This window comes from Psammomys obesus, unplaced genomic scaffold, assembly GCF_907164565.1.
Source record: "Psammomys obesus unplaced genomic scaffold, mPsaObe1.curated_primary_1811, whole genome shotgun sequence".
Classification (NCBI taxonomy): Eukaryota; Metazoa; Chordata; class Mammalia; order Rodentia; family Muridae; genus Psammomys; species Psammomys obesus.
In genome coordinates, this window is record NW_026592118.1 from 25,200,729 (window position 1) to 25,212,774 (window position 12,046).

The window sequence follows — 12,046 nt, forward strand, 5'->3', positions numbered from 1 at the left end:
AGCCTAGGCCTGATACCTCTCACACCCACTTCCCCCACTGGTAATGCCTCAGCTATACCAGAAGATGAAGGACAGCAACCAGGAGCTGGCCTAATTCTCCCAAGGTCTAGTTCTCTCAGGAAGAGAGAGTGGTGCTCCCTGCAGTCCTTAGTCGGCTTTGGGTCCTCTGCTTTACTGTCAGTGGGAACCCTTGAGATAGAAGCCACCAGGGTTCCTAAGGCCTCCTCTGTACCTGGAGTGGGTTAGAATCACTATACCTAGGGCTGTGGGCTTGAGGCAAGAATGGAAGAATGCTGTCACCTGCTCCTTCCCAGGCAGGCCAGACAACACTCCACTCCAGCCTCCCTGGTCCCAGAGGCCATGCCTGAGGTCTCCCACCTTTGTCCCTTGCCACGTACCAGCGTCTGGCAGCCGTGACAAACTGCTCACATTCTTTGTCAAAACACTCTCATAAGAATGCTCTGTTTCCCTTTATGTGTTCAAGAGTTTGGTTAGAGTTGAAAAGAAAAAAAAAAATGAGCCCTTTTCTAATCAGTATTTTCTAAACAGAGCAGGGTGCTGGGCTCTCTGTCCTGATTACAGTGCTAGTGACTGAGTATCTTGTCAATATCCTTTGTACTTATCCGAACGACAATGATTAAGGAAGTCATTCATTACTTGGTCATTGGCTTACTTTGGGGTTTAGGGAAGAATGGGAAAGTGCTCAGTGTTGTGACTGAATATGAAATGTGTTCTCCACCCTCAGGCTCATGTACTTGGACACTTGGTCCCCACTGGTGGCTCTGTCAGGGAAGGTTGTGTTACTTTTAGGAACTGGAACCTTGCAGGAGAAAGTGGGTTACTGGGACAGACCTTGAAGTTTTATATCCGGTCCTAACTTCCTGTTCATTCTGTCTCCTGACGGCTGGTGCAATGTGACCAGCTGGCCTTGTCTGCACTCCTGCTGACATACTTTCCCTGTCACGATGGAATGTGCTCCCTCAGACTGGGAGTCTGGAGTAACTCTTTCTCCAAGTTGCTTTTGTCAGGACACTTTATCACAGTTAACAGCAAAAGTAACTATGGTATCCAAAGAACAAGGTGCACTCACTACCTGAAGAGTTCCTTATGGATACTTATATTTAAAAAGTGTATATTCAAAGAGTAACTTACAAAGAGTGAGAGCAACAAGAAATTAAACAGTTGGGAGGTGCTGGGTTTCAGACAGGGAGACAAGACGCTGAGGTGCATATTTACATTCCAAAGTGGACCTGGCCTCCAGGTTCTCCCAGCATCCCTGGGTCCTGCTGTAGGATGTGGCTGGCATACCTTGCCCTCTACCCTGAACTCCTCAGCCCAGGGCCAGGGCTTCACCGCCCTCCAGAGGATCTTCACTATATAATCCAGAAGTTTTGGTTCTCCTCTCCTCTTCTTCCTTCTTTCTGTGGTTTCTCTCTCTTCTCTCTCTGCATGTGCTTTCCTTTCTCTCTCTCTCTGCCCAACCCCCCCCCTGCATGGAGGCAAAGCTGCTCCCAATAAACCTGAATTTATATACTTTAACTTGTCTTGAATTAGCTCATATCACTTCATCAATAAGATTTATCAGGACGAACTATCTCAAATATTTTTTTAAAGGTTTTAGATAAGACACTTTTTCCTTAAATGCATAGCAGTGTGGATGGTTAGAAAATAGTCAAGCCTTTCATCTCTCTCCAACCTTTGCAAATACTTCTGTTTAGAAGATAAAGTGTGGTTCCCAACCCTTTGAATTGGGGTTTGCCTTGTGACTTATTCGGTCAACAAACATGAGCAGGATGTCTGTGACTCAGAAGGTTTTGTAATGCTTGGTGTGCTCGTTCGTTTATATATTCTCTCTCTTCTTCCACCACCCCTCCCCCCCCCACTCTACGTCCCACTACTACAAGGCTGCTGCAAGATGAAGCATACACAGGGACAGCTCTGACTTTTGCCCACAACCAACTACCCAATCCGGTAACACAGAAGTCAAGTTTGATGAGAACTTTTATGCCCAACTCAGATCAGTACTGTTGGGTCCCTACCTGCTGCTGGGCATGGCTGGCAAACCCCACCCTCTACCCTAAACTTTCCAGGGCAGAAGCTTTCCTCCTCCTCAGCATGTAACCTGGCCACTTTTGAGCTCTTGCTTTCCCTTCTCCCTCTCCCCTCTTCTCCTCTCCCTCTTTCCCACTTTCTCTCTCTCTATCCACCCCTTCCAAATTCCTCAGTTTTAATGAAACAAAAAGGGAAGAATGTTAGGTTGGTGTACTGGCAATTCAATTGGCCTGCCCTCAGGGGCCTTTAGGGTCCTGCCAATGTCCTGAGTCACCACCTGGATCCTATGCCATCAGCTGCGCCAGGTGTACAGAATATAACCCGCCCGCCACCCTGCCCCCCAACTCTCCCTTGCGCTCTCTCAATTTCTTTCTCTCTCTCCTCATCCCCCCTTTTCTCTTCTATGTTCTCCCGCTGTCTCTGTCTCTAATAAACTTCCTTGAACCACACCTATTGTATGGCACGTAAAATTTATATAACAAGTACAACTGACTTATGCACAAAACAATGTTTTAAATTCCATATTTCTGAGACTTAGTAGCTGGTTGTGGGAATGGCATCAAATTTTCACAAAGCCTATGGGGGGAAAAAATCTCCTTACATATCACATCATGCAGCTGCTAAGACACACACACCTACTTTTATGACATGGCTATCACAGCACAGACTAGAAAGAACCTAGTTGTCAATGTTTATGCCTACACACTTCCTCTAAATTGGCCTACACCTCCTGTTTTAATGGGTACCATGTTTGATTAAGTTTATTGCTAAACTATTTTTAAAACAGGGGAAACTTTCATTTTCCTCACCCATCACATACCCTTCAAAGGCCCTTTGCTTTGTTGGTAACTCCTTCCCTGCCTTTCTCCATACGCATTTCACGTGTCACATGTCGTAGTAAACAGTGAGCCTGGAACAGGTCTGATGCCTGAGAGTAGTCCAGAACACTGGGATCAGTCACTTCCTCTTTTGGGGATTCAATACACATGCTAAAGGAAAATTTTTTTAAACTACAACTAAATAAGACACATGGACGGTTAATTTTTCCTCCTACAGAGTTTCAAGGTGGGATCTTTTAAAAATGGCCACTTTTCACAAGATCCCTCTGGCCCTCACTAATTAGAAGATGGATTTGACATCTAAGGTTTTAAATCTAAGACTGGTGTGTCAGCAAATGTCCTTGGTTCAAAGGCCTGGAGAAAAGCAATATATTCATATAATTACCTATTTAAGAATCCAGTACTTACAACATAACATTCTCAAAAGTCATGAGTTCACGCGCCACCAGGTAGGCGCCAAACCGGAAACAAGCAGCGTAGGAGAAGTACATCATGGCCTGCGTGAATGAGAAGGCGATCCCGAAGACGTGCGCTTTCTTCAAAGCATTTCTGGAAAGAAGACAACCCACATCCGCTCCATCTCATTTCTCAGTCAGTTCAGATCAATTCAATTGATCCCCGTCTGCTTAGCTGTGTGAACTTAGGAAACTGCCTCATCTCTGAGACTCGGTGCTGTCTTCATCTTTAGGAGATTGTTACATCTCAGTGGGCTGATGTAAGATAACTAGGCCTGGAGTCCTGAGAAGAGCCTGCTTTACATTAACAAATGAATGGTCCTTCCCTTTCCCCCACTGTGGGACATACAACACTGGGGTCCAGAAGAATAGGACACCTCCCAACACATCTACCCAACACTCAAGCTGTGGATGACAGGGTGCAGGCCTGTCTTTGCATGTGGGCCTCAAGATGAGTTGCAGAGTATCAGCGCAGTGGAGGGAATTCAGGGAAATGTGCTATGGGAAGAAAAAGCCCTTAACTGTCTGGAGCCTGGGAAGGCTTTACAAAGGATTAACATTTCAAGAATTTCTGACCATCAAAGATCTAGAGAGTGGAGGTGTGGGCAGGAACAGGGTGGGGATGGGCAGCCCTTTGACCTTCCAACTCTGGTTTAAACCCACCAACTTTGTTCATGTCTTTGCTTCCAGAGATTTCAAATGGAAATGTTTCCAGAAAAAAAGAGGGCCTGCCATGACTATGACAAAGGTGGTTGGAAATAATAAGGCCCAGTTCTTGCCTTGTCCTAGAGGAGAAGCTGAGACTCCAGGATTGGCCTTGCTCATGTCCTGGTCACTTTTAGAGCCGTATGTATACTGCTGGGGTAAAGGGAGAAGAGAAGGTCTCCCCAGGAAAGAAAGGAACAGAAAATATCCCTAGGAGACCCCTTTGTGTCCTACAACACCTCTGACTTCATGTTCCATAGAAAACCTTCACCCCAAATACACACTATTCAGTGGGTCATTATCCCAACTGGACACCAGCTGTCCTCTTCCCTCCCTCCATGGGTCACGAGCCTTCACTGGTTCACAGATGCCTCTGACTAGGCCCACATCTCTATAGTCATCTCTTGATAATCTCAGGTGTTGGTTCTAGCACTTTCTTCATCTGCCTTCTCGCAAAAGCAATCCTGAAAGCTGCAGTCCTGCTTGGAAATCTCCTCAGAGCCCTGGCTAGTCTTCAGGGCTCCTTACCTGTATGGTATCTGCAGGCTCTGTGCATACATATTTTCAAACTTCTGCTCCCGGGTCAGAGAGACGACAGTGCGGAAGTTTTCTATTGCTTCAGTAGCAATCTGTAACACAGCAGGCACAAGATCCAACAGGAAGTTAATTTGAATCCTATAAACCATATTAATAAAAGTAATTTATTATACTGAATTGAGCATTTAGTATTATCTATGAGCATCTTCTCTACTGAAAAAGAATATTAAGTAATTTCTCAAACTGGATTCAGAGCCAACTGTGAGATCAACTAATCTTTCCCCCATCTTTATAGAGACTAAAGTTGACAGACTGCCTGAAGTCAATATCTTTACTTGGCTTTAAAAAAGGTATCTTGAGAATTCAGTATGTCCTTAATAGTGCTCTTTCTTCTACAGTGGACAAATCCTAACCTTATAATTGTTTTAGTTTGCTTATTTATTTATTTGAGACAGGGTCTTCAAAATAAGCAAGATTGGTTTAAAACATGAGAATGTCTCACTTCAGTTCAAGTGCTGTTAATACTGCCATTCACCATGATACCTGGCTTCTCATATCTTTTAAAATGTAGTATTTTTCTCATTATAAGTTCCATTGTTTTAAAACATAGTATCTGGAATATGTAACAAAACAAAAAGTTACATATTATCATGTTACACATTAACTTAAACATTGCTTTTTTCCCCCCAAGCATATACATCTTTAATAACAAAATAGATTCTGAATTCTATACTGTTTTAAATAAAATAAAGAGCATTTTCCAAGGTTATTAAATATATGCAGTATGGTGTAACAGACAACCTTAACACTGCATACCTAGAAGTACTTTCAAATCTTATGAAAATCAGCATTTCTAAAATACCTTTGAATAGGAGCATTTATCAATACGAAATAGTTAGGAAAATTCTTGAAGGTACAAACACCAGGTCAAAGGGAGCAAATGCTGTTTGTCATTAACAAATAGTAATGGTACAAATGAACAGGATTCACTGGTATTTCCATATCATGTCCATCTACTCTTTCACCCTCTCTCCTCGCCCCTTCTCAGTCCGAGACAGTTTTCTTCTCTCATCTTAACCTAATCTACCCATGAAGCAAATCAGATTCTTGCTTGCTTTGTCTCATTTAGCACGGTATACTCCAATTCCATTTTTCTGCAAGTGAATTTTTTCATTGTGTCTGAATAATACTCAATGATACACACACACCTTATTTTAACCACTTTTCTCTTTGTGTAGCTTGCCTGTAGAAAATGAATTTGCAAATTGCCTTGAGTCATATGGATTCTGAATATCATTTCCCGGTTCATGAACACAGGAGGCTGTCCTTCCTTGTATGGTCTTCAACTTCTTTCATCAGTTCTCAGTTGTAGAGTGAAAATCCTTAGGAATTGGGGTTATTAGGGACCTTGTTGTCATAGTTATTAGGAACGGATTCCTAACTTGTCTTAGTGAAGTGCTGGCTGGTGTGAGAAACAGCTACTGATGTTTACAAGTTAGCTTTTGTTTGTATATGCTGCTTTAGTGAATTCATGAGCTCTGGCAGTCTTTCAGTCAAATCTTTTCCTGTTTAATATACATAGTATTTTGTGTCTTTCCTGCCTTTATAATATTTCTCACGTGTGATCTCTCCAGCTAAAATTGAGCAGAAGTGATATTAGTTGCTCTTTTACTCCTGATTTTAAAGAAATGCTTCCAGCTTTTTCTTGTTTCATGGTATTAGCTCTACACATGCCACGCACAACATTTAGTATGCGTGATCCTTCTACACTAGTCAAAGCCTTTCATCAAGAGGGGATGTGGAATTTCTTCAACCGCTGTGTCTGGATTTCCTCAGATAACCGTGTTTACTCATGTGCCTCAGTTCTGAATTGTGTGTACTGAGCTTTTCTTGCATCCCAAGGGTGATTTCTTAGGATGATCTACCACAGCGTACCTTTCCTGGTTTGATTTCTTGAGACAGCATCTCACTCCATAGCCCGGCGTGTCTTTCTTCCTGTCTCGTGAATGTCAGGACCACAAGCGTTCACCATGCCTGTCTGCATAAGCTTTTTCTTGGCCAGCCCTCTTTCTTATTCATTTTGCACATAGAGTGTGAAAATTTTTGCGTCTGTTTACTGGACACACTGCTGTCGTTTTCTGGGGGTCTTGTTGTTGTTCTGTAAGGTTGTTTGGTTTCTTTTTTGTCCTTATCAGGTATTAGTACCTGGGTAATGTAGCTTCTTAGCCGCACAGAATAAGTTTGGAGAGGTTTCTTTCCTTTCTTCTTTGTCTCATATGGACTTTTTTTGGCTGGGAAACTTATCATTCAATCTCATGTTTTTGTTGTATTTCATTTCCTAAATTCCTTAGATTCAATTTGGTAGGTTGTATTTGTCCAGAAATCATTCCATTTCTTATAAATTTGCTATAGTGTCAGCATTTTCCCCCTAAAAATATGCCCTAATAGGGCTGGAGAAATGGCTCAGCAATTACATGCCCATATTGCTGTTCCAGAGGACCCCAATTCAGTTCTCAATAATCACATCAGGAGGCTCATAACTACTTGTATCTCCAGGAGTATTTGACATCTCTGGCCTCTATGGCACCTGTATTCATGTGCATATAACCCACATAAAATAATATATATCACATGTATATATGACATATATAAAGTAATTAAAATTTTTTATTAAATAAAAATTTTAAAATCTCCTAATGATCCTCCACATTCCCAGTAGTAATAAGCATACAATTTTAAGTTCTATTTATTTGGACCTTCTCTTGGCTAATTGAGTGTTCTGCAACTTGATCTTTTCCAACTGCAACTAATGTTGTTTGACTCAGAAGGACTAAGGGTATTCACACTGTGACATCTGACCCCAGAAACAATGGTTTGGAGGTGAGAAAGCTGATCAAAAGTATTTCCCTCAAAGGAACTCCAAGAAAGCAGGATGAGGAATCTTGGTGATAACTAACTTCCAGGGCCTCCCTCATCACTCACATCAGTAAGGTGCATGGCTAGGAGATAAAGTACACCCATGTGCGCGCGCGCACACACACACACACACACACACACACACTGGGAACCCAAGCCCCTCCCACCTCCAGTGGACCAGGCCCTAAAATCTTGGGAATTCAGAATGTCCATCAGTAGATTTAGCCCTAGTAGACACTGGGAAGGGGTCAGCCCTGATCCAAACTCTTATTTCTGCAGACAGCATGTAATGTCTGATTATGATCCACCATAACAGAATGTGGATTCCTCGATAATTCTCTGCCTGAGTTTGAATCCTGCCTCTGGGAGTGACTGGCTTGAAGGCAGGAAATGCATAAGCCTACTTATCCATCAGCTTCACCTGAAAAAAAAATCTGGTTATAACAGAACATACCTGATAGTGTCACTGCAAGAAATAAAACACGGGAAGGAAATCCAGTAAGTCCCACAAAAGCATTTGTTAAGCTGTGAAGAAAAAAATTAGCTAGGTGTGCACAACAAACAGGATCAAGTGAAGGACAACAGATATGGGGGAAGGAGAAGGCACCACAAAGGGGAAAGGGCAGCAATCTAAAATGGAAAGAACACATACTCTTAGGACTTTTCCATAACGAATATCCCCAATCACGAAATACAAAATGGGTCCACATTCCGGAATACAGGAATGGTTTAGAGCAAGAAAGACAAAAAAACAGAGAAAGTGGGCAGAGAAGAAACAGGACAGGGAAAAAAAAAGAATGGAAGGAAGGAGAGGGCTGGATGGGAACCTGGGAGAAACTGGAGGCAATGGCCTGAACCCAGAAAAGCCATGAAAAGCAGCCGTCAGTCTTTCAGACCAGAGAGGTGTTTCCCCACTTTTTCTTCTGTTGTGAATCTGCAGGAAACTAATGTTAAAAAAACACCCTCAGAGCATAGCACAGCCAGCAGCAGCGAACTGCCAAACATCACACCAAGAATTGTTTTTCTGCTAAGAATTATGCTTCGAGCTGGGTGTGGTGGTGCACGCCTGTAATCCTAACACTTGTGGAGGCAGAGGAAAGTGGATCTTTGTGGGGTCCAGCAGAGCCTCATCAGCACAGCCACGGCAGAAAAACCCTGTCTCAAAAAAAAAAAAATGCATTTAGTTTGACTCACCTTCCCAGAAACCTCTAATTCTTTCTTGTCTTTCAGAGCTTGACCAGACAACAGTTTCAACTCAATAATTCCACCCAATATAATGAGCGGTATGATCACTACCAGTAAAAGCGTCAGCTGCCAGCCATAGATTAAGGATATGATAATTCCTGTCCCAAGATTTGCTACATTCTGGGTAATTACAGCAAGCCTGGAACCCATAGCCTGAAAAACACAACAAATGAGAGACATGTTTTTATATTAACTGCAAAATACATGTTTATGTACTCTTAAGAATTAGGACAATTTACTTTCATGCAAATATACTAATTACCTTCTCAGTTACTAAAGTACTGTTTACTCTTAAGTTCATTGTGTTTCTAAATTTTCCTGATTTCTACTTAAATAGGAAAGTAGATCAATAAACCAGGATTTAGGGGCTGGAGAGGTGGCTCAGTGGTTAAGAGCACTGGGTGCTCTTCCAGAGGACCAGGTTCAAGTCCCAGCACCCACATGGTGGCTCACATCTGTCCATAATTTCAAAACTGGAACTACACCCTCACACCAACATGCGTGTAAACAAAATGCCAATGTACTTAAAATAATAACAATTAAATCATTAAAAAGAATCCAGGATTTGGTTAGCTTTTTTTCTCCATTCTGATTTTTTTTTTCAGCGTGTTTGTATTGGGGTATATATGCACATGTGTGTTTATGTGCTCCATGTACACGAGTATGTTGGAGGCTAGAGCAGGTTGTGGTGTCTTCCTTTACAGGCATGTGCAGCCATGCCCGGCTTTTTTAATGTGAGCGTTGTGCACTCAAGCTCGGGTCCTCACGCTTGCAGAGAAGGTGCTGTGACCCACTGAACCCTCTCTTCACCCTGGCTGATTTTTCAATCCCGGGAAATCTTTATGTATCACAGCCTGATCACCCAAGCAAGCTACACAAATGAGCACAGTTAAAGACACTGACCACGATACTAGCCTGGGAATGGAGGCAGTTTTTACGTGAGTTATCCAATTGTTTGTAAACTAAGGTTAGTGTTTCCATTAAGGATATTAAAATATACCTGGCCTCATTTGAAACTTATTTTAGGTTTAATTTACTTCTATTTAATTTGAAAAAAAAATGGAAATATATATATTCTCCATCATGTATGTGTATATATTCATGGTGCATATATATGGCATATATATATGATTCATATACATACACACACATATATGGTGTAGACAAATAAACTTATATTGAAGAGACCCTTGGCTAAACTGTGCACAGATCAAATTGCAGAGTGACCTTTAATGAGCTCTTCCTGCACATTTCTCGTGTGAGGGTCAAGGGCAGCAGTCTGGGAGACTGCAGGATGGGGGCGCACTAGGGTGCTCCCTCTGTTAGCATCTGAGTCCTTCACAGAACTCACTCCCCACAGCACCTGCTGATGGACAGAAGCGCCTGGAGCATCTCCCTGCTGGAACCTTTAAGACACAGGCAGATCCTGCTTTGGATCATGAGAGCCAAAGAATCAAGGTAAATCAAAAGATTGCAAAAATCTTCCTTTCTGAGGAAAGTGCTAGAATTGGGATGCCAGCACTTTCTGATCTTACCGGAACAGCCTTCTGTTCCTACAAGAACTGCACTTGCCCTTCCTTCAGGCCTTCTGCCTCCTTGACATCACTGAGGTGGGCCTGCATGCCTTCCCTCCCTCCCTTCCTCAAAGGCCCTCTCCTAAATCTTATGTCCTGCCTCTAGTCATCCTTTTGCACTTTTGATGGTCTGGCCTACCAAGCAGACTGCATGAGGGCAAAAGCCTTGTCTGTTACATGAAATACATAATTATGTCTTATTTGTTCATTTTTTTGTCCTACACAACCTGTCACAAGTCTTTGGTGTTGGATTTATCCATTAAAAAAAGATAACTATGAAAGTAATTCTCGAGAGTTCTAAGACTTTGAAGAATTTTCCAATCTTCTGCGTGGGTTCATGTTGCAATTTTAATGGAAGCTCCAACCCGAAACGTCATCTGTATAGTTCTGGCATACAGGAAGCTTGAAAGATGGAAGACCGACCCAAAGGCTCAGGGTTGAGAGGGACACAACAGGGACTATGTTTGAGTTTTCGCATCCTCTTCTCGATGAGGAGTATTGCTATGAAGGGGTGGGCACAGAAGAAACTGTATTCGGCCAGGAATCAAAACCTGATGATGTGAGAACTCAAAAGTTATTTCTTCTATGCGGTCAATCATTTCCAATATATGTCTTGTTTCCTACAATCATTTTAAGAAAGATTTTCTTCCTTTTGCTCCAGACACCTAGACATACCCTGACAAGAGGTATATGTGTCCTCTTGAGTAGCAAGGACAACTCTCTGTTACATAACTGAGAAGTAAAGCAGACCAACCCTGGAAAACGGGCTGTCAATACTCTCTCTTCCATTAGCAACACTCACTCCTCAGGAAAAGCCTCATGGGAATGGCAGCACACAGAGTGGTCCCTTTTCTAGTAACTATGCTTGGTGCACCGTAGGAAAAACACCAATCACAAAAGAATGCTTCGAAGGTACATACTATGCAATATATGTTTAACACATGTGATATCCCAGTGAGTTAAATGGATATTTACATTTTTCCCCCTCCAGCCCCTATGTACATCCTCTTAAAGATAGTCACTAACACCTATAGCGAGGAACTTGGTCTCATGCTCTGGATCAAAATGGAATGAAGACACCCACCCACCCAGGGGGCGCACATACCCCTTTAACATTCGAGGCATCACTGGCGAGCCTGGTGGTCAGTGCGCCAGTGCTGTTTTTATGATCATCAAACCAGCTTACGTCCTGTAACACAAGAAGCATTTTGTTTTTAAATCTAAATGCCCTGTTTATGAAACTCTCAGATCTAGGAGAAAGTGACATTAACTATCACATAGCCCCTGCGCTTAGCATCCAGAATTTAACGTTCAATAGGCAGGAGAGAGAGTTAACATACAAACACATGACTGGAATATTTTGTTTGTTAATTTATATTTTAAAAAAATTCTCCTTGTCACTAGCATAACTTCAAGTATTAAGCAGTGAAGGCTAACAATGCTGCTGTCACCCTAAGGCCTCAGCTCTTGGGATAGAAGGCACAAGTAAACAAACGTGCACCGTCTAGATGATAATTAACACTCTGGACAGAAACATGTCACAGAAGTGGGGGACGAGGTAGAGAAGGGACAGAGAAGGCAGGCCTTTCTAAGGGGCCCTGTGAGCAGACATGGGAGGCAGGAGCTTTTGAGAGAAGATGGAGCACACGCAAAAGCACTGAGGCCTAGGCCCACTCAATCTCTCAAGCAAAGCGAGCAGGCTGTGGTAGCCTAAACCAAACAA

At 42.5% G+C, this 12,046-nt stretch overlaps 1 protein-coding gene across 2 annotated transcripts in view; it reads right to left on the reverse strand.

Moving 5' to 3' along the window:
- The window catches only part of LOC129680858 (ATP-dependent translocase ABCB1), a 64,376-nt gene that overhangs the window by 15,402 nt on the left and 36,928 nt on the right, over positions 1-12,046 (reverse strand). For both annotated transcript variants that reach the window (XM_055612668.1, XM_055612667.1), the window contains 4 exons: positions 11,429-11,512; positions 8,699-8,902; positions 4,580-4,680; positions 3,300-3,440 (listed from right to left, as the gene is read on the reverse strand). In XM_055612668.1, coding sequence (XP_055468643.1) covers positions 3,300-3,440; positions 4,580-4,680; positions 8,699-8,902; positions 11,429-11,512 — 530 coding nt within the window. The remainder of the gene's footprint in view (positions 1-3,299; positions 3,441-4,579; positions 4,681-8,698; positions 8,903-11,428; positions 11,513-12,046) is intronic.